The sequence below is a fragment of the Passer montanus genome, unplaced genomic scaffold, assembly GCF_014805655.1.
Source record: "Passer montanus isolate IOZ18808 unplaced genomic scaffold, ASM1480565v1 scaffold15, whole genome shotgun sequence".
Lineage (NCBI taxonomy): Eukaryota > Metazoa > Chordata > Aves > Passeriformes > Passeridae > Passer > Passer montanus.
Window position 1 is genome coordinate 11,008,246 of NW_024362051.1, and position 18,592 is coordinate 11,026,837.

Below are 18,592 nucleotides of genomic sequence, written 5' to 3' on the forward strand. Positions count from 1 at the left end.
AGAAGGTGAAAGGTTAGTAGTTTCAGAGATGACTTCATTTTAGCTGCATCCTAGTACAACTGTGAGGAAATAGGCATTACTTTATGCAATCCAGTCATTGTGAAGCTTCACCTTGTTAAAACTGAAATCTGAATGTTTCCACTTAAAGCCATATTCTGTAAACAGCTGCATCTTTTACTTTGTAAAAGACAAAGGGTGGTGCAGGGGAGATTTTTGACAAATTCCCATTCATCAGATCACGACAAATAGCTGCAAAAGAATGGAATTAAGCACATTGTCAAAGGCTCTTTGGACACTGAAGTAGAGACTATAAATGTGGCTGAAGTGGTGTCAGAACTGCTAGGACTGAGTGGAGCTCTACAAGAGTAATCGACGGTGTCACTGGACAAAATATGGCTTTAAATTTGATTACATTGTCGTGCTGTTGCTTATTATGTGAATTAGAATAATTGCTTGGAATACAGAGAAGCAATAAACTGATGTCTCTCACATTTTTTCCAGTTTTCTCTTCTTTTATTTTCTCGCCATGAAAAAAAAAAAAATCCTGTTTTTCTTTCCCTTCCCCCCAAAGATCACACTGTGACATTCTAGTGAAAACCATTGCAAAATTCATACAGGAAGCATGCACAGTTGCAGCATCGTTGTAAATGATTTCTTGCTCGACTAGAAAAAAGTTATATTGTTTTAAGGTAACAAAACAGTTCTTTTGTGCTTTTCAATTCCTTTTTTTTTTTTTCTTAGAATGTTAGTGATGATTGACAGTTCTGGTGCACAGTACAATGTACAAGTGAAATGAATATGATTTGCATTGTTAAGGCATCCAATCTGCTGGTTTATATTTATGTGAAAGACAGAGAAATATACAAGCAGACTTAAGAAAGAAAGTATTTTCATTGAGTTCTATGAAGTTTCTCCCCATATTTAATGCACAAAAATGCGTCACTCCAAAGAGGAGAAATCCCATGCATATTAATAGAGTAAAACAGCATTAGTTTTTGTTAAGCCTCAAAAGCAAAGGATACATTTTTTTTAAATCTACATAACTAAATGCTACAAGAATAATATGCTACTTTTTGCCATATATTGGAAAAAACTTCTTAACTTACAAATAATACAAAAATAGACAATGGCTTTTGGGTGGAAATTAAAAAAAAAATGGAAGCATGGTTTTAAACAATACTAAAAAAAACAACCCTATAAATGAAATGTATTAAAATCACATTTAAACAGCTAATACAACGGTGAATGACCAAACAAATCAGCACTTTTCACATAGCAAACATACACAATAAAATAAACTTGTGGGGGACAAAAAGCAATGTACAAATTCCAAAGATAAATACATTATTTATATGGATATTTTACAAAATCCCCCGTAAAACAAACAAACAAAAAACAGAAACAAAAAGCTTTTTTTTTCTTTAATTAATTTGCAAGTATGTGCAAGCTAAAGGTAGTGAGCTCTTTTTGCAAAATATGCAGTAAAATTCTTTTTTTTTCTTTTTTTGTGATATTGAAAAACTGTCTTAAGACATTAAAATGTATAAATAGAACAACAACTTTGGCAAAAAATCACAAAAAATCTACAGTATTTATAACTACATACAAAACACAACAGCAAAGAAAAAATATCAGGTAATGCATCTTCAGAGCTTTGCTGCCTCTTTGACTAATAATTTTTAAGAACACTTCCCAGATAATGATAGCAAAATCTTTTGTGGTGAAACAGAAGCGATGGTTTTGATTAGAGAGCCCCAGCCCAAACTCAGAAGCAGTTCCCTGTCCTGGAGAGAGCGGGGTACAAACCGGGAGGGTCGACTGATACAGGAACGGCGCCAGTGGGAGCTGGGCCAGCAGGGATTTGGGGTGGGGAGGGTGAAACCCCCCTGAGGCTGAGCCCACCCTGCCCCAGCAGGACCGGGGCAGAGGGAACACGCTGGAGCCCCCCAGGGATGGCCCCAAAGCCGCAGGGCAGAGCCCAGGTGAGGCTGTGCTCAGGGAAGGGAGCGTCTGGAGGCGCTGAGATTTCACCCCAAAAGAGAGGGGTCCGTGCTCTCCCCTTCCATTGCATCTGCAGGCACTGGGTTTGCACTGCCAGAGGAAATATTTTTGATATTTCCACCCTTCCCTCCCCTTCCACCAGCTTTTTGCCAAGAAAAGTTGGACCTTAAGGTCCCCTTCCAACCTGGTGTTCTGGGACGAACTTTTCCTGTTGTGGTATTTACACAATTTTCCAGCCTGATATTAAAGACAGAGGTTGTTAATCCCACACCTTACCCCACCCTCATAATCCAAGAATATCAGCTTTTTAGGGAGTGATATCTGTTTAATCAGAACATTAAAAATGCTTCATATCAGCAAGTCACCACTGGTTAAGCAACATATATGAGCCGACCCTTAATTAAATGGCCATAATTCTTCTATGAAAAACTAACTGGCACTTCTATTCTGTCCCATACAGGCTTGTATGTAAATGACACCACTTTATTCTTCTTTACACAGCTTAAAAAAAATTCATAAATTAAAAATGTGGAGTTCCATCTCTAGTGTCCCTTGTGTAATTGTATGATTTATAAAAGACAAATGGTGTTGAGTTAAATCAAGCCTTAAAAAAAACCCACAAGAAACCAGAAGGAAATAAAAGCAAGCCCCCACCCCCCAACAACAACAACAACAAAAAAGTGGATTTTTTTATCAACATACAATAAATATATCTCCCAGGTATTTGGGATGGACAACTCGAATCAACACCTTGCAATTGTGGATTGTTAATTTCAGTATTTGCAAGGATGGTGATTTTTGTTTTGTTTAAAAATCTGCAGTTATTGTAAGATCCTTCTTTATTTCTTTTTTATTTTTAAAAAGGCCTGAGTTAAAAGTTCCACTCTGGGACTTGTATCAGATTCTCTCTGAAGCAGAATTCAACCTCTTCATTAATAAAATTCTTCAAGGCAATTCTTTCACATGGGGGGAACAATCATGCCAGATATAGCTGTTGGAAAGAAAGGGAGGGGGAAGAGAAAGGGAGAGAGAGAGGGAAAAAGTTAATTTTCTGCATTATTAAGCAACTTTTAAAATTCTCAGAGCTTTAAACATTTACTAGCAATGTAGTCAGATGTACTTTGAGTTAAATTTATATATATCACTCATAAGAGACGTCTATGTACACAAGAATCAGGAGAAGTTTCCTTTTGACTGGAAAATGATTCAAATTGCAAGTGACTTTGCTGAAATTACTGATTTTCTTGGAGAAAAAGTGTCCTTCAATATCAGTATGAGACCCCAACATATTTTTCTGCTTTAAGTTACAAAATCCCCAAATGCTGAGGAAGATTTGGCTCGACCCAGCCATTGCCACACATTCTGTAACTCTTTTAAAAGCAAAGCAAATTTGGGGCAAAAGGAATTTGCCCCAAATTAGGGGAAACAGCTGGAGCCCCCCTGGCATGGCCCTGCAGGGTGTCCCCTCAGTGGCTCAGGGTCATTCTCCTGTGCCAGTCCTCCCAAAGGCCAGTGCTCACCCCTGGGACTCAGGTATGCATTTCCAGGAGCTCAGAAAAGGACTTAAACTCTGAAATCCAGTTTTGAAATGGAAATATGTGCTTGACTCCTGGGTTAGCAGGCCAGCATCTTTCTGATTCCACTTGTAGCAGACACCACCAACTACATCAGGTGAGTCATAGGTGAATGTTAATTCAGGATGTTTTCTCTTTTGCTGGCTAAGTTGAATCATCAGCATTTCTTTTATTATGATTCCTACCTCATTTTCTATGAGACCAGCACCTCTCTTAGCAGACAGACATTTATGAAAATTCAACAGGGACAGTTTTGCACATAAGCTGACCTCCAGCTCGATCTCTCTCTATTGCAGGGTCTCAGATCAGACATCCTGAGTGTCCCAGTGACACACAGTGAGCAGGCACATCATTACAGGGGGTAGTCATGGAAGTTTATGATGGGAACTGTAACAACAACGTGTCTCTAAAATGCCAGTTGTACAGCTATTTGCCAAAAGGTAGAAAACAGATTCTCCTTCAGGTTGGCAGCACTTTCCAGGCACATGATTTAAATGCTGCCTGCCATTCCAGACATCTGGACATGTAATTTCTTAAGGAAGGACTCAACCCTGTGACTGGTGCTGATTCACTGTGCTTTAATTACAGCTGCAATTATTTGATAAGAACAGAGCCAAAGTAAAAGACTCACAGATTTGGGGTTGGAGGGGGAGAGGAGGGAAATGTTTTCTCCACAAACACCACCATATGTGCAAGAATTACAAGTCTAATCAGCAAGGGGAGAACAGCTCGAGTAAACTGCGCTGATTAAATGAAATAAAATGAGGGGAGAAGGGGAGAATGCAAAACACATCCAACATGTTTGCAACAGGCCACCCTCAGAGGTGGCACAGAGCAACAGCACCTCAATTATTGGAATTCATCCTGTGGAATCACTGCCCTGGTTGTGTCCCCCCACATGAGGGTTCTTCAGGGAGTTAAGAGGGAGGATAAAAGGGATAGAAAGGTGAGTTAAGTTGCTGTAAGTCCTACTGGAAGACGCTTAGGTGAGAAGCATAGAGGACTCTATAGGACAAGGTGTTGCTTTCCTTTAGAAAAAGTATCTTTTCTTCAGAAATTGTCACGATACTATTCCAACACTCATTCTGAAAGATTCATCAGAAGCAAATCAATTTCACCAATAAGAATTGTCTCTTGGAACAGGACAGCTGTCTACCCTGGGTAGGAGCCCAAAAAAGGTGAGATAATTGCAATTTCTCCCTTCATGATTTAGACATTTCCCTGTGGTTACAGATCAGCCTTTTGCTGTTGGAAACAAATGGCACAGAGGCAGATCTTAGCTCCTTTTTTCAAAGCATCATTGTTTTTGAAGAGCTCTGAAATTCTGAATTAAATTACAAGGCAAATGATATCTTTTCTGCCTAAAAGCTTTGATATTTCCATTCTTTCCAAGTCTTCATTTAGATCACTCCACTTTTATTCCATAAGTGCTACATCTAGTCATGCAAATTCTCTCAGCTGTACTCTGTTATTGATCCTGAAAACACAGATATCAGTGGGAAACAGTGTAGGTATGAGATCACACCACCTCAAAAAGGGAGGGCAGAGAAGAGAAAAGCTCCCACCAATGGCCTTTATTTCTTCTATCATATACTAATTTGTATTTGCTGCCAGCAAATTACAGAAATAATGTATTTGGGGTTTTACAAAATTGCATGGCAAAGAGAACAACAGATAAGCCTGGCTGCTGTTTTAGTGAGTTCTGCTGATATCTAAGCTACATAAGGAAAGCTTGATTGCTTTCTGATGTATCCAGAAGCCCAAGAGAGATAAGACAGCCTCCTTATACATGGTTGTTTATTTAAGCATTAAGACACAACAGGCAGTGCATCTCTGAGTGATTTTTACAAGCCTCAGGTGGTGTCAGGAGGCTCTAGACCAAAGGCTCTGTGTCTTTAACTCCCCAAGAAGTTCAGGGATGACCTAGAAATGAACCATCTCTTGGTGTCTCATTCCCATTATGAAAACTGAATTGCGGGGACACACTCAGATCTGTGTGGTTTCTGGGCATTGCAGAAGTGGAGGTGACATAATGAGGAGGAATCAGACAGCTCCAGTTGTGTCCCACGTTCCTGGCCCCTTCCATAATCGCTTTTCATAACTGGTTACATGGAATCTGAGAATTCTGTGTCTTGTGAAAGGAGAAACAGTGCCCGGAAAAGCTTTCTCCTGTTACTTGTTTTTAATCTTCATCCACAACAAGATGGGACAAGGTGAAGAGAGGAAAAAAAAATATTAACATGCTCAAAAGCTTTTTTTTTAAGGGTTTTTTTAGGGTTTTTTTTTTTATTTCAGATAGGAAATATTATTAGCTGTTTCTTTTAAAACTTGAAGCATGTCAGCACTGCCAATTCTTTTAAATGTTCAAAACCAAATCTCCTAAATGCTGCAGTTTACCTGAAAATTTCGTTTTGTCTTATTCCTGACATAATTTGTATTTCTAACAAAGTCCTAACTGAAGGTACCTAAGATCTGCTTATTAGCTCTGAGTAAATTTACAGTTTCTGCACAGTTTTTCTCTGTGTGTGTGCACCTTGAAGGACTCCTCCTCCCAGTTTACCAGTGTAACATGCAGTGAGGACAATGCTTTCCTTCAGGCACAATAGATCTGAGCTTTTATGAATGAATTCCTTCCATTCTGCTTGCATACAGATTTATTTTTTTTTTGGCTGCTAATGGTGCTATCAGCATTTTGTCTTCAAGCCCAGTGTTTGTGAGGCTGAGCAACACGTGGAGTTTGTGCAGCCATCCTGCTCTGCACACCTCCTTCTGAACCTGGCTTAAAAAATGGATTTTATTCCCCACTCGATGCCCTTTGGACAATTTGCATAGACTCATGGAAAGGGAACAGATCTCAGGTCTGGAGGAAGCACAATGCACACCGTGGAATACTCCCCACCTCTGGCAGCTGGAGGCAGCTGCTGCATCTGCTTAAGGAAGCCCCTGGATCTAAGCAAGCATGAAAATGCCTCTCTCAGCACAGGGATGTGCAGCGAGGGAAGTTTAGGCACAGTGCTGTAAAACAGACTCAGCCAAACAATGAGATGGGCAGTGCTGGGCTTTGCAGCACCCTCAGTTTGACAAGATTTTGTCTGTCACTGCCTCGCCTGCACCAGCCCTTCAAACGGATTTAGATACTAATGCTGGAGAACTTGTAATGACAGGGGAAGGGATGCAGAAAAGGAGCAGCCCCTTGATACCAACAGTTCAATAGGCTTTCCAAAAGGCCCTGTGCCTTTTCTGCAATTAATTGGCACAGGAGTACATTAATCAGTGGAAAGTAATGTTTGCCTTGGTGCGAGTTAAAGTGGAAAACGCTGCTGTTAGTTTGTAATGCATCTCCCATTTATGACAGGGAAGGTTTGTGCCAAGCTCTGTAACGCTCTATTTGCTCTCAGTAGGATTTCTGCACAAGTGTACTATGACAAAGGACAAAAAGGAAGGGAAGATTGAGTGACGTACTTCAGGAGAAGGCCAGCCCCTGGAGAGACCCTGCAGTGGAGTACTTGCTAGAGTCCACAAAAGACTGGTCTGATAAAGGACGACAACAGGGAATAAGAGAGGAAAGAAAGAAAAAGGACGGTATTAGTAAGCTGAAATATTACTTGTGTTTATCAAAACAGTAGGTCCGTGCTTTAAAAGACACAGCCTCTCAATTCAGCAGCGTTAGCTGGGTTAGAGATTGGGTGTTGCCAAACCCCTGCAGGCTACAAGGTGGGCTGGGGATGGGGCCAGTTACTCCCTACAGGAGGAAACTTTAGGACAGAGCCCACCAGGGATCCCCCATTGCCTCGGCTCCCCTGGGGCAGCTGGGAGGCAGGCAGCTCCTGTGCAGCTGGGTTCCACCTACCTTGCAGGCTATTGCCATTGGTGCTGGTGCAGGTGGGAGGGGGGGAGGTTTGGGGTCTCACGACGGGCGCGAATGCACTCTTCTGTTTCACCGCTGAGACCATGTTGGCTGGTGAGAAGGAGAAAATCCCAGAGGAGCTGCTACAGTTGGAGGGGAGGCTCGTGGAGGAGGCCATCGTCGGACTTGATGGCACAACTGCAGGGAAGAAAGACCCCCAGAAAGGCATTCCTTAGTACTCAATAATAACAGGTTGCACAAACAAGAGAATTCTCATTCCTGGATGCTGTCGATTTTTTTAGGGCTGAACTGAGTGTTCAAAATGCAAATGTGCTATGTGGGAAGTTCAGTCTTTAAAAACAGATATCCTATAAAGTACAACAAATATCTTTTTTCATGTATTTACCATCAAGCTTTCAAACAAATTTCTTTTCATGAAAATAAAGCTAACTACTTTAATATTCAGAAGGCACTGCTGGTTTCTCCTCTTATCCAACAACAACAACAAAAAAAAGGACCCAAAGTGACATCCCATATTTCCATCCTTTGTCCTGTTTAGAAACTGCTTAGATACACAAGTGGGCTGTGAATAATTACATATTATAGAGTAAAATTCTGATCATCTGGGCTTTGAATTATTATTTTATTTGCATTTATGTAGATAAAAATCACCCTATTTAAGTTCTTATTTGAGAATCTGATATCATATTTGTTAACACTGAGGAAATCAATTAATGGAAATTAAATGTTCAAAGTTTCACAGTCTGACAGATACAATCTTAGTCTGAAGTCACTCTGTGTCTGGAAGTACTTGCTAAGGGAGAGCAATCAAAGCACCTAAATTGAATTGCTACTATACAGCAATTAGTTTATTGATTTAATTAAGAATGCCACCTTTTAATTTTCAGGTCATGATTGAAGCATTTTCTGATTCAATGGATTAGACATTAGCAGAATGACAGATCAACCAAGAAAACCTCCCAAAATATAAATAGAATAGAGATCCAGGGCTAGGAAGTGAAGTGCTATTCTAAAGAGGGCTCCGTTCATAAATATGAAATAATACACTGCCACAGTATTTTAAATGCATTACTGGCATCTGCTTCCAAAAGGAGATGTCTCATCAATCATGTTATATTATGAATTCAGAGTGTGCAGATTCTGTGACAGTAAATCCAACTTAATAAGTAAGGTACTTTGTAACATTACATGTTACATTATTATTAGAGTACAAAAATAATCACTGGTTAGCAATTCCCAGGTTATAAGTACTAGTTATGTGGGTAAATAATTTGTTCTAAATTTGCAGCAGAGAAGAAGCCTTGGAGTTAATTATTTTATTCAGAGTTCCTATCCCCTTTTTTATTCTGATGCAAATCAAAATATTTCATTGCTGCTGTTACACCATTAACTTCAGATTTGCTGTGTAAACCTTGGTACCTTCAGCAGTCAGTTTGTCCTGTCCATGCTATAAATCTGTTTATATGTCCAGACCTTCCATCCTGATTCTGCTGTCAGCTTCCTACAGATGTCAGTGGAATCCTTTATGCCTCATGAGCAATGTCAGAGGAATTGGGCAGGTTCTGCTCATTCAATTTCTCATGTGACCAGGGACTACTGAGCTCAGCTGCAGAAGAGCTTCACTTTACCAATAGAAATGTATTTATATTTAAACAGCTTACTAAACCTTTAATATCAAAATGCAGAAAGTTAGTCCTGCACATAAATATTTCCATGACTGGGACTGTAGACCATAAGCTCTTCACGCCATGGGACGTATGATTTGTATGACTCACATTTTTGTGGCATTCACTGTACTGACACTAAAACACAAAATCTTAGAGGCTTTGTCACATTTTACTGACTCAGTGAAGTCAAAGTAATATTACTTTAAAAGCAAGTGGAATATAAACAATCAAGCTGAGGCCCAGTAGTAATTCATAATCTTTATAAAGGTTATAAACATATTATTTGCTCAGAAGCTGAGGATAGTGTTTCTTTTTAGAGTGTAAGGTATGTTAAGAAACTATCAGACTAAATAATGAGAGATTACTCTTTGTAAGCTCTTTTAAGCCTCCCAAATAAAAAAAATAATAATAATAATTAATAATAGTAATATGAAAACACAGAGGAGAATTTCTGGCAACACTAAGGTCTTCAAAATGGATCAAAAATCAGTGCCTTGAAAAGTAGAGAAAAAAATAAGTTCTATTTCAAGTGCTCAAAATAGAAAATAAATATTGAGCATCAGAGAAAATCTACTGCCCCCTTCTAATGAAAATGTGCAAAATAGAGAAAAGACATAAAATACTCACTGGCATAGGGAGAATTGGCAGCAGATCCATTCAGGAAGGTTGGAGATCCGCCTAAATTTGACATTCCAGCATTGCCATAGCCATTCATGCTTGTTGTGACAGAGTTGTAGTTTGTCTGCTGCGGGGTGGTGCTTGGCACGTAGCCATGAGGTGACACACTGCTGGAGTTGCGAGTGAAACCTTGTGTGGGGAGGGAACACAGGCAGAAATTGGAGTTAGCCCCACAACAGCTTCCTGCACAAACCAAGGGGGAGCTCAGTCCAGCCAGGGAGGGCAAGGACTGACCCCCAGCACCACCAGGCACCCAAACTGGGAGCACTCCCTGCCCGGGTGGCTGCTGGAGCCTGCAGAGCTCCCCGGGCAAGCCAGGGATGCCCTGGAGCAAAGATCAGCTCGGGGTGTTGGAGGAACACTCGCTCTGAAAGGGCTGCTTGTAGGAAATGGAGTAAACATGACCTACATTTTCAGTCAGGAGTCCAGACCCACTCAAGGTATGTTAAAAGCACCTGATTGTTGTTAACTCTTTTCTGATGTCACTGTCATTTAACACACCTCAGATGCTCACTGCACACTTCAGGAAATGGAGTGTATTTCTCCAGCTTGTGGGATATCCTTTGTCTTTTTGTCTTGGTCTCACCATTATGTTGGTGGGAAATGAGCATCACATTTGACAGCAAGTTAAAATTTGAATCTCTGCCTAATTCCGGAAATGACATTTTAAGAAACTCATATCCAAATGTTCACAAGGAAAGATTTTTTTCTAGAAGCCACAGAAATACAAAATATGCATCTCTACTCCTAGAAGAAAAATTGCCAATTTTTCTTCCTAACACACAGCATAAAATATTTAAATCTAAAAATAATTTTGTATTTTTTTATTGTAATGCAAAAAATTTTGTTTCTGCTCTTCTAGAAGGAGCCTCATCCTAACATATTTAATTTTCAAATGTATTTTTAAGTTGGATAATATATAGAGCTGAGCAAAGAAGAGGGCAAAAGGCAAAGGGCTTCTACAAAAATGTTCTTCACCTATTTTTTATTTGTAACTTTTATTTTAAACCAATACTGATTTTATACAAAGTGAAAAACACTTTATTTTAAAAATTGGAAAAACTCTGAAAATGTATTTTTAAATATTTGTATGCTTTGCTAGTTGTAAAGTTTATGGAAGTCTCAAACTGAAAAAAACACAGTTCCAATACTCTATCTCTTGCAAAACAAACCCAAATTAAATAGATAAACATTCAAGGGATAACTTCATGTTATAAAGAAGTACTACACAAGGCCCAGACTGAGAGATTATCCATACTCAGGAAAATATATAAGCAGTACTTAACATTAAGTACATGCTAGAAGCTGATTAAAATTAGTGGGATTTAAACACAAATGCAAGTGCTACTCTGGGCAGAATGGAAAGCCATTTAGAGACACGCAGAAGTGCTTTTCCCGTTAGGGCAGCCCCATCCTGTGCCATTCCAAGGGCCTGGCATGGGCTGCCCAGCCCTGCTCCCAGTCCTGAGCCCCCCCTGCCGCTGCCCTGCCCGTCTCCCTGACTTCTCTCAGAAAAGATCCACAGGGAGAGGAAGGTGAGGCTTCTGCTGACCCTGGTTGGTGGCTTGGGAGGCTTCAGAGACATTGACAGCGAGCTGGCCGCTGAAGGAATTCACGCCCATCATTCCCGCGTGGACGGAGGTGTTGGCGAGGGCGGGGAGCTGGTTGTGGTTGCGGGGGACGCTGTAGAGCGCTTCAGCAATGTCTGCAGCTCTTTTCAGGATTATCTCCTGCAGGATAAGGACAAAAAACATGGAAGAGTTACCAAAGAGACTCTGACAAACGTCTTCTTACAGACTCAAATGAAACATTTCCCTGTCCAAAGGCTAAAAGGAGATGCTTTTCTTTCTAAACCAGCTGGCTGACAGAGAGCTTATGCTTACAGGATCTCCCTGTTAAATCCTGACATCTGTGGTAAGAGAGTTGGAAGTCTCAGTCCCAGTGGCCACACTTTGTACAAAAAAGACCAACTGGCAGGATGGAGCCTGGACTTGCTCCACCTTAGAGCTCTCTTTAGGGGAAGAGGGAGAAGTTACTGGTGGCAATGCATAATGTACAACATTTCTCATATTATATAGGATCTGGTGAAAGTGGGCAGATGCCTCCATGGTGTTTTTACAAACACTAAATTCACACCCTTTAAAAAAGAAAACAAGCAAACTAAACCCCACTCTAGATATGGCATCACCCTGTACATTTATTCTTGTCTCCCTTTAGCCCTGATCTATCTATACATCTAAGAAATAGCCGTGATATAGAATTGCTGAAGTAGAATGCATTTACCTGGTTATTATGTGGCATACCATAGAGTGCTTCTACTAAATCAGCAGCCCTCTTAAGTATTACTTCCTGTCAATATAAAAACAGAAGCATTCTGCTGAGTTCAATAAACTCCTTGTGGGGAAAACAAATATTCTCTTCTATTAGGTGCACCGTGTTTTGTAGTGGGTTTTTTTTTTCTTTTTTCCTCCCAACAGGTAAACCTTAATTGTAACAACTCTCAGCAACCACTGAATGGTGTTAAATCACTGGTTCATCCTATTCACACACACGCTTAATCAAGTCAAAAGGTGAGAATCATTGGTGCTGCAAAATAAAATACATCACTCAATTGTCTCTACCATCTGCACTATAAACCACTCATGGGTTTATTGCAGAATACAATCCCGAGGTCATTTACTAGATTACTGCAATCAATGTCATTCAGAGAATGTTATGAATCCCTTCAATGTGTTTATTTTATTCTTAATTGCATGCTGCAGGAATGGTGACCTTACCCAGCAGGCCACATTCAGAAGATACCCAATCAGTGCTGTGCTACTGTAATGTAACCCTTTGGCTTCTCTACTTTGTGTCCTGGTACCAGGGGTCAGGGCAGGATCCACATGCATGGAATGATGCCCAAGAGGAAAACACAAGCAGTGTGTGAGAGAACAGCCCAGGACCATGCAGTGTTTCCTGGAAATATTCCTTGCATGGACAGCAGACTTTAAAACAGTCTGAGATTCATTTCTCCATTTTGGGCAATTGTTTTTTCCTCCATTTTCTTATTTGCTTCTTTTCATTTAATATCTCTTGGAGTATTTTCTACTGGTATTCAAGTAACAATATCATTTCCTGTGTTCTTATATTTTACAGCATCCTAATTATAAACCTGATAGAGAAGCTAAAAATGTATTGCAGAATTAACCCAGAAGAATTTTTTTCCCTTATTATTTCATGGCATCTTTCAAAGCAGATTCCCAAAAGCCTGATCAAAACTGGTCAAGAACATCCTTTGAGTAAAACAATGTATTTTTGTAGTTCCCAGCCCTTAAGTACTGCTCTAATATTCTAACATGATGCTATTCACCGTGGCATATTTCTGCAAGCAGCTTACAAAAATAGCACCAGTTCTAAGCATTTTGCAGTTTTCTACAAAGTTCAACTTTTAAACTTAAAATATTTTACACAATAGCCATATTTTATACCAAAAAGAAACAGTAATGCTCAATTTTCATATACTGTAGACTCTGATCAGAAAATAGAGATATAATTGCGTTCATTTTGCTGTCACCATAACCTCTTCAAAAATCCTTGAACAACTCTTCAAATGACAAGCTTTTAGATGCATATTAGCATTTTTTTCAATTTTAAATTCTCTATAATATAACATAAAATAGTTGTCATACTGCAGTAACTACTTATGACATATATAATGTCCTAAATTCAAAAATGAGATGGAGGATTTTTGTTCTCCCAGTAAACATTTAGGTTTGCCTTCTGCTGCACACACCCCTGTCTCAGAACACACATTTAAATTATTTTCCACATATGAAGTGAGATGTAATACATAATTGATGGATTTTTAAATCACTACACATGAAACAGATTCTGAGGAGTTAAGTTGCTACAGCCTTTTTCTGTTGGTGGGTTTTGTTTGTTTTATTTGTTTGCTTGATTTTAAAGATTGGGGTTGGTTTTGTGCTGCAATTGTTGGTTTGGGTTGGTTTATTCTTGTTTTTTGACCACAGCAATGAGCAGTATAATCACAGACAGACAGACACAAACAGCATCCAGGTACAAACAATCCTCATTCCTCACAACACTGAGGTGCCCTTTTTGCCTCATACTGAAGATACAAACTAGAGAAGAGAAGAGACATTACTGAAAAAATGTTCTCTTTTTTCAGTCCATGATTTTAGATAGAAAATTACTGCACAGGTGTTTGACTTTGCAAATCAGGATTTATTTCACTTCAGTAGAAACTGTTTGCAGTACATATTTCACTGATGGAAAATTAGAATGTGATACAGAGGCCGCAAACTGCTTTGGTATATTGTTAGCCTAAGCTGTCATTATGCCAAATTACTAAAAAAAAAGAAAGTTTAAATAGTCATTTCTGCTCTACCTGACTAATCATAGTTATTTATATAATGCTGAGCTAAAAACCTTAGAGTGCATCTAAAAGGAGATTGAAATCCGTGTTAAAAAATGAGGTAATTACATAGAATCTTACAGCTGCTCTCCCTCATATCAAATATATTTCAGTTCTTAAACACTGCAAGTTCTTTGATGCCATATCATACTGCATGTAAATAAAACTAATTGTCATGATGGTTTATTGAAACATTCTTGACAAGCAGCATTCAATTTTCTTAGCTAGTCAATGATTATATTTTTTCCCAACATTTTCAGAGTCTGTAAATTTGAGTTTCATACTTTTTCTAACAATATTTTCACACAAGAAAAGCATTTCTTGTTTATGACATTTTCAGATCATACAAAGTAGATGTTACAGAAAAACCCTCCTGTGTAAAATAGTGGTATCTTCTATTCCAGAGCTGATGGTACTTTTTATAGACACAAACCAGCTTTAAAAACACACAACAAAATGCTGCTAAAGACAGGCTCAAGATATTAACTTCTTGTTTTCTGAATGCATCTTAAACCTTTTGCAGCTCTGCCTAAATTGCAATAGAAGCTGCTCCACATACAAAGGAGCCCCCGAAGTCCTCTATGAGTTAGAGCAGCAGACCTTGCAAGGTGCTTGGATTGCGGTGACCAGAAAATTGTTCTCACCTCCGTGTCATTACGCTCACAGTGAAGCAGCCCCCGAGCATGTTTGTGTTCGGGATCTAATATATTGCCTTTCAATCAGAGCTGAGAGCCACTGAACACATAGACAGAACATGACGAGCAGGTCAGGAAAGCAATAAAGATTTTACAGAGCTGTCCAAGGTGCTAAATTTACTCAATAATGGGTTTGGCACCATAGTGTTAACCTCTCATTTACTACCAGTTTGAGGGACTAAATTGAAGTAGCTGACTTCATTTACCTTGAAATGTATATTTTATGACATTATGTAAGTAGATTGAAAGGGCACTGCAGTTTTAACAATTTAAAGGCTAGAGCATGTTTAAGATGAAGCTTGAATATTTATCGTATATTGCACTTAAACTATATTGTATATTAAAATGCATTGATTAAATTTGTAAAAGGTATTATATAAAAGGACAGCTAGTATAAGAGATCTATGTCTTTTAAAATCCAATTGATACTGCTCGTTACCACTGAGATGGTAACAGATAAACAGATAGAAGGGTGGACAGAGCAGCAGACAGACAGAGCAAAAAGTGAGTGAAATTCACATTCTATAAAAAGAAATCTCTGCATAAAATTCAAGGTCTGTTATTCCAGATATTCTTTTGCTCACAGAAATTTTTCTTTGCCTTCATCTCCAAAGCCTAATCTCTGTATAAGTTCAAGGTCTGTTATTCCAGATATTCTTTTGCTCACAGAAATTTTTCTTTTGCCTTCATCTCCAAAGCCTAGATTTTCGTAGCAGTAAGTGGGCAGCATGTAAGGTCCTTCCAATTGAATATGCAAGTGGAAATATTTCCTGAGAGAGACAGAGTTTGACTAAAGCTAATGTCTAATTTATGGGGGCATTTGTCAAGGAAGATCCACTTTTCTATTACTGCTAAAAGTCTGACAGCTTTTGGTTTAGAATCAAGGGCTTAGCAGCATTTAGCTAGACCTAAGTGAGGCTCTTCTTTTTTTGCATTTCAAATGAGAATAATTTTATTTCTCCAAAAATCACAAAGGAGCAAATACTGAGAAAAGGAAAAATTATTTTAGTAATTAAATATGATACATCAGAACTCTGCACTCCATGAATCTGTACACCAAAAATTCATAGTCCGTTTTTACTCCAAACTGAAGCTGATTTTCTACTGAGAGAATTTTACTTTTTAATTTTTGAAACAGGCTCACAATTAAATATTTTGATCAAATCTTCCTGCTGAAGATGCCAAGAGGTGTCTACATACCCAAAAGAGGGGCTGAGCAGTAAATTCCACTGCAGCTTTGCATATCCCCAAACTACTGTAGACAAAAATATTATAAATCATACTGGAGTAACTGTGCTTTTGAAGCACAAAGACAGAAATTCAAACTGAATCCACTTCTGACTGAACGTACCTTGAACACTCCTGCACCTCTGCATATTTTGTTGGAAGCCTGCATTCCCTTCAGAAGGATTTCATTAAGAACATGAAACTTGCATTTCAAGTTTTATCAAGATGAAAACACTTTGTGTCAAGACTTATCACGACAAGCACATTTTTGTTAGTTTGAAAAGAGACAGGGTATTTCTTCTTGTAACATCTGCTTACTTTTTATTCAGAAACTCTTGAAAAAAAAAATCCACTCTGTGTCCCAAAAGGGCTGTGAGTCTGGTGAGATAAAGGCTATCTAGAGTTACACTGAGTTGTTCAGCTTAAGTAACTAAATTAGATAATGTTCAAGGTACTCATTAAACCAAAATGAATTTTGTCAAGAAGAAGCTGACCACAATATATAACACTCACCAGCCACATATTGTATTATTGAGACCACCAAAGGATTTATGAACTCATGGAGGGCGTGGGGGGGAAGCTGTTCCAGCATCCTCTGAGGCATTTATCTTATGTGTTGTCTGGATATCATATCACCTTCTAATGCTCTTTAGCATTGTAATACAAGAGAGAGCTCATTCATCTTCTGAGAGGGTACTTAGGGATGATGATGTCATTCATACTTCCTTGACTCTTATGTCTGACCTCCTGCCTCTGCCTTCTAACTTCCTACTCTCATGGCTACTTGCAAGAAAAAAACTCCTCTGCAGACTCAAAATGCTCAGCATCAGACTCCAGTTCACTTCTTCACCTTGGAAAGGTCACATTCTGAAATTTCTAGTCAAAATCACAGTAATTTGTGCTCAAACTTTCCCTTTGGTTTTCAGTTGGTGAAACAATAAATGTGATAGTTAAGGACATGGGTTAGAAGTAAGTTTTAAACTTACACTTGAAGTTTGTGTCTTTTAAAAGATAAAATTGTGAACAACTCTTTCAAATTTAAAGGCAAAACCAAGAGAGACATTTACAAGAATGACAAAGATCTAAAATGCCAGACATTGGGCTTGGTACACAAGAGCTTCAGCCTGTCCAGAACCTCCCACCTCTCCCCACCAACAGTGAGCACTGCATTATTGTATCATTTTCAGCAATTATAGCTTTATAAAGACTCATAAAAGCCATTCAAAATGTAAAGTTCCTCCATTTACTGTAAGACTGAGGGAACTGTGCCAGCCTAATGGGAAGTATAAAATAACAGGGCCATTTCTCTAAAAAGGTATTTGTACTCACACCAAGCTGAAAACTTTTCCAACAAACAAGCAACTGAATGGTTTCCATATATTATGACTGAATCACACCAAAGAAGTAAACATCATATAGATACCACAAAGACAAGAAGGCAAAATGGGAGTGAAAGACCATGTATCTCACTTGAGGGGCAAAAAAAACTTTAGCTTACCATTGCCTACAGGATGGAAGTGCACTGAATTCCTGCCACTGATTTCAATGGCAGCTTCCCAGAAAACATGTCTACAGTGGGAACTAGAACCTTGGTCTTTCCAAGCCACTGTAGTCTCATCAGCCTCCACCCAAACTGAAAATCACAGTCTAAATGTACAGCACTAAAAACAGTCATGCATAACCTTACCACCTGCTCCACAATGAGCCAAGCTTATAAATAAAATATAGGAAGCCTCTATGAGGCAGCAGAAAGAACAAATGCTGAAGTGCAAATGGGAGCAGGCATTTAGCCATAAACATTGAGAATCGATGATTAAAACTCCTCTTAACCACAAAGGTGATAAATGCATACGGGGGAAACACACCCTGTCCAAACAGTCTTCTTTGCAAATACTGCTGACAAAAGAAGGAACAAAATTATGATGATCACCTGGAAGTCTGTCCTTGCAAGTTTCCCGTCTTACGCCTATTAACCTCCTTGAAATATGGTGCAGTTAAACACTAAAAAAATTATCAGCCTCCTTTTTTAGTCCACACCACTCATGCTGGTGGTCCCATTTCCATAAATGATGGGCACATAACAACAACAGAATTAGTAGCTAACACAGATGTGTTTTTCATCAAGATACAGGGTGGCATGGAATAAACCACCATTAATCTGGTTGGTTTGGAATAACTCTTTGAGTAAATTGCCATTTGAGAGTTTGGATGCTCCCACCATATTACCAACTGAAGCATCTGGCAAGTAATTTGGAGGGTTTTGTTGCTAAAAGCTCGGGACTTGTCTGCTAATGTTAGGTCTCTAAATAAAGGGAGAAGAGATATGCAGAATTAAAATCACTCTGCGGGGACTTAAATTATCTTCTTTAGGAACTTTGGAGACAACAGTGATGTCATGACTCACATCCAAGTCCCTCTGATAGCTGGAGAACTTTGCTCCTCCTAAGTTCCTAGCATGATTTGCC

The 18,592-nt window shown here is 39.0% G+C and overlaps 1 protein-coding gene across 8 annotated transcripts in view; it reads right to left on the reverse strand.

Moving 5' to 3' along the window:
• Window positions 1-1,327: 1,327 nt before the first annotated feature.
• The window catches only part of EBF1 (EBF transcription factor 1), a 267,407-nt gene continuing 250,142 nt past the window's right edge, over window positions 1,328-18,592 (reverse strand). For 5 of the 8 annotated variants that reach the window (XM_039701549.1, XM_039701548.1, XM_039701547.1 and 2 more), the window contains exons 12-16: window positions 12,072-12,137; window positions 11,341-11,518; window positions 9,738-9,917; window positions 7,426-7,620; window positions 1,328-2,992 (exon numbers count right to left, since the gene is read on the reverse strand). In XM_039701549.1, the coding sequence (XP_039557483.1) occupies window positions 2,961-2,992; window positions 7,426-7,620; window positions 9,738-9,917; window positions 11,341-11,518; window positions 12,072-12,137 (651 nt within the window). In that variant the 3' untranslated portion in view covers window positions 1,328-2,960. Of the gene's footprint in view, window positions 2,993-6,805; window positions 7,107-7,425; window positions 7,621-9,737; window positions 9,918-11,340; window positions 11,519-12,071; window positions 12,138-18,592 lie in introns of those variants that run through there. The other 3 variants (XM_039701554.1, XM_039701551.1, XM_039701553.1) reach the window with 3 other exon arrangements.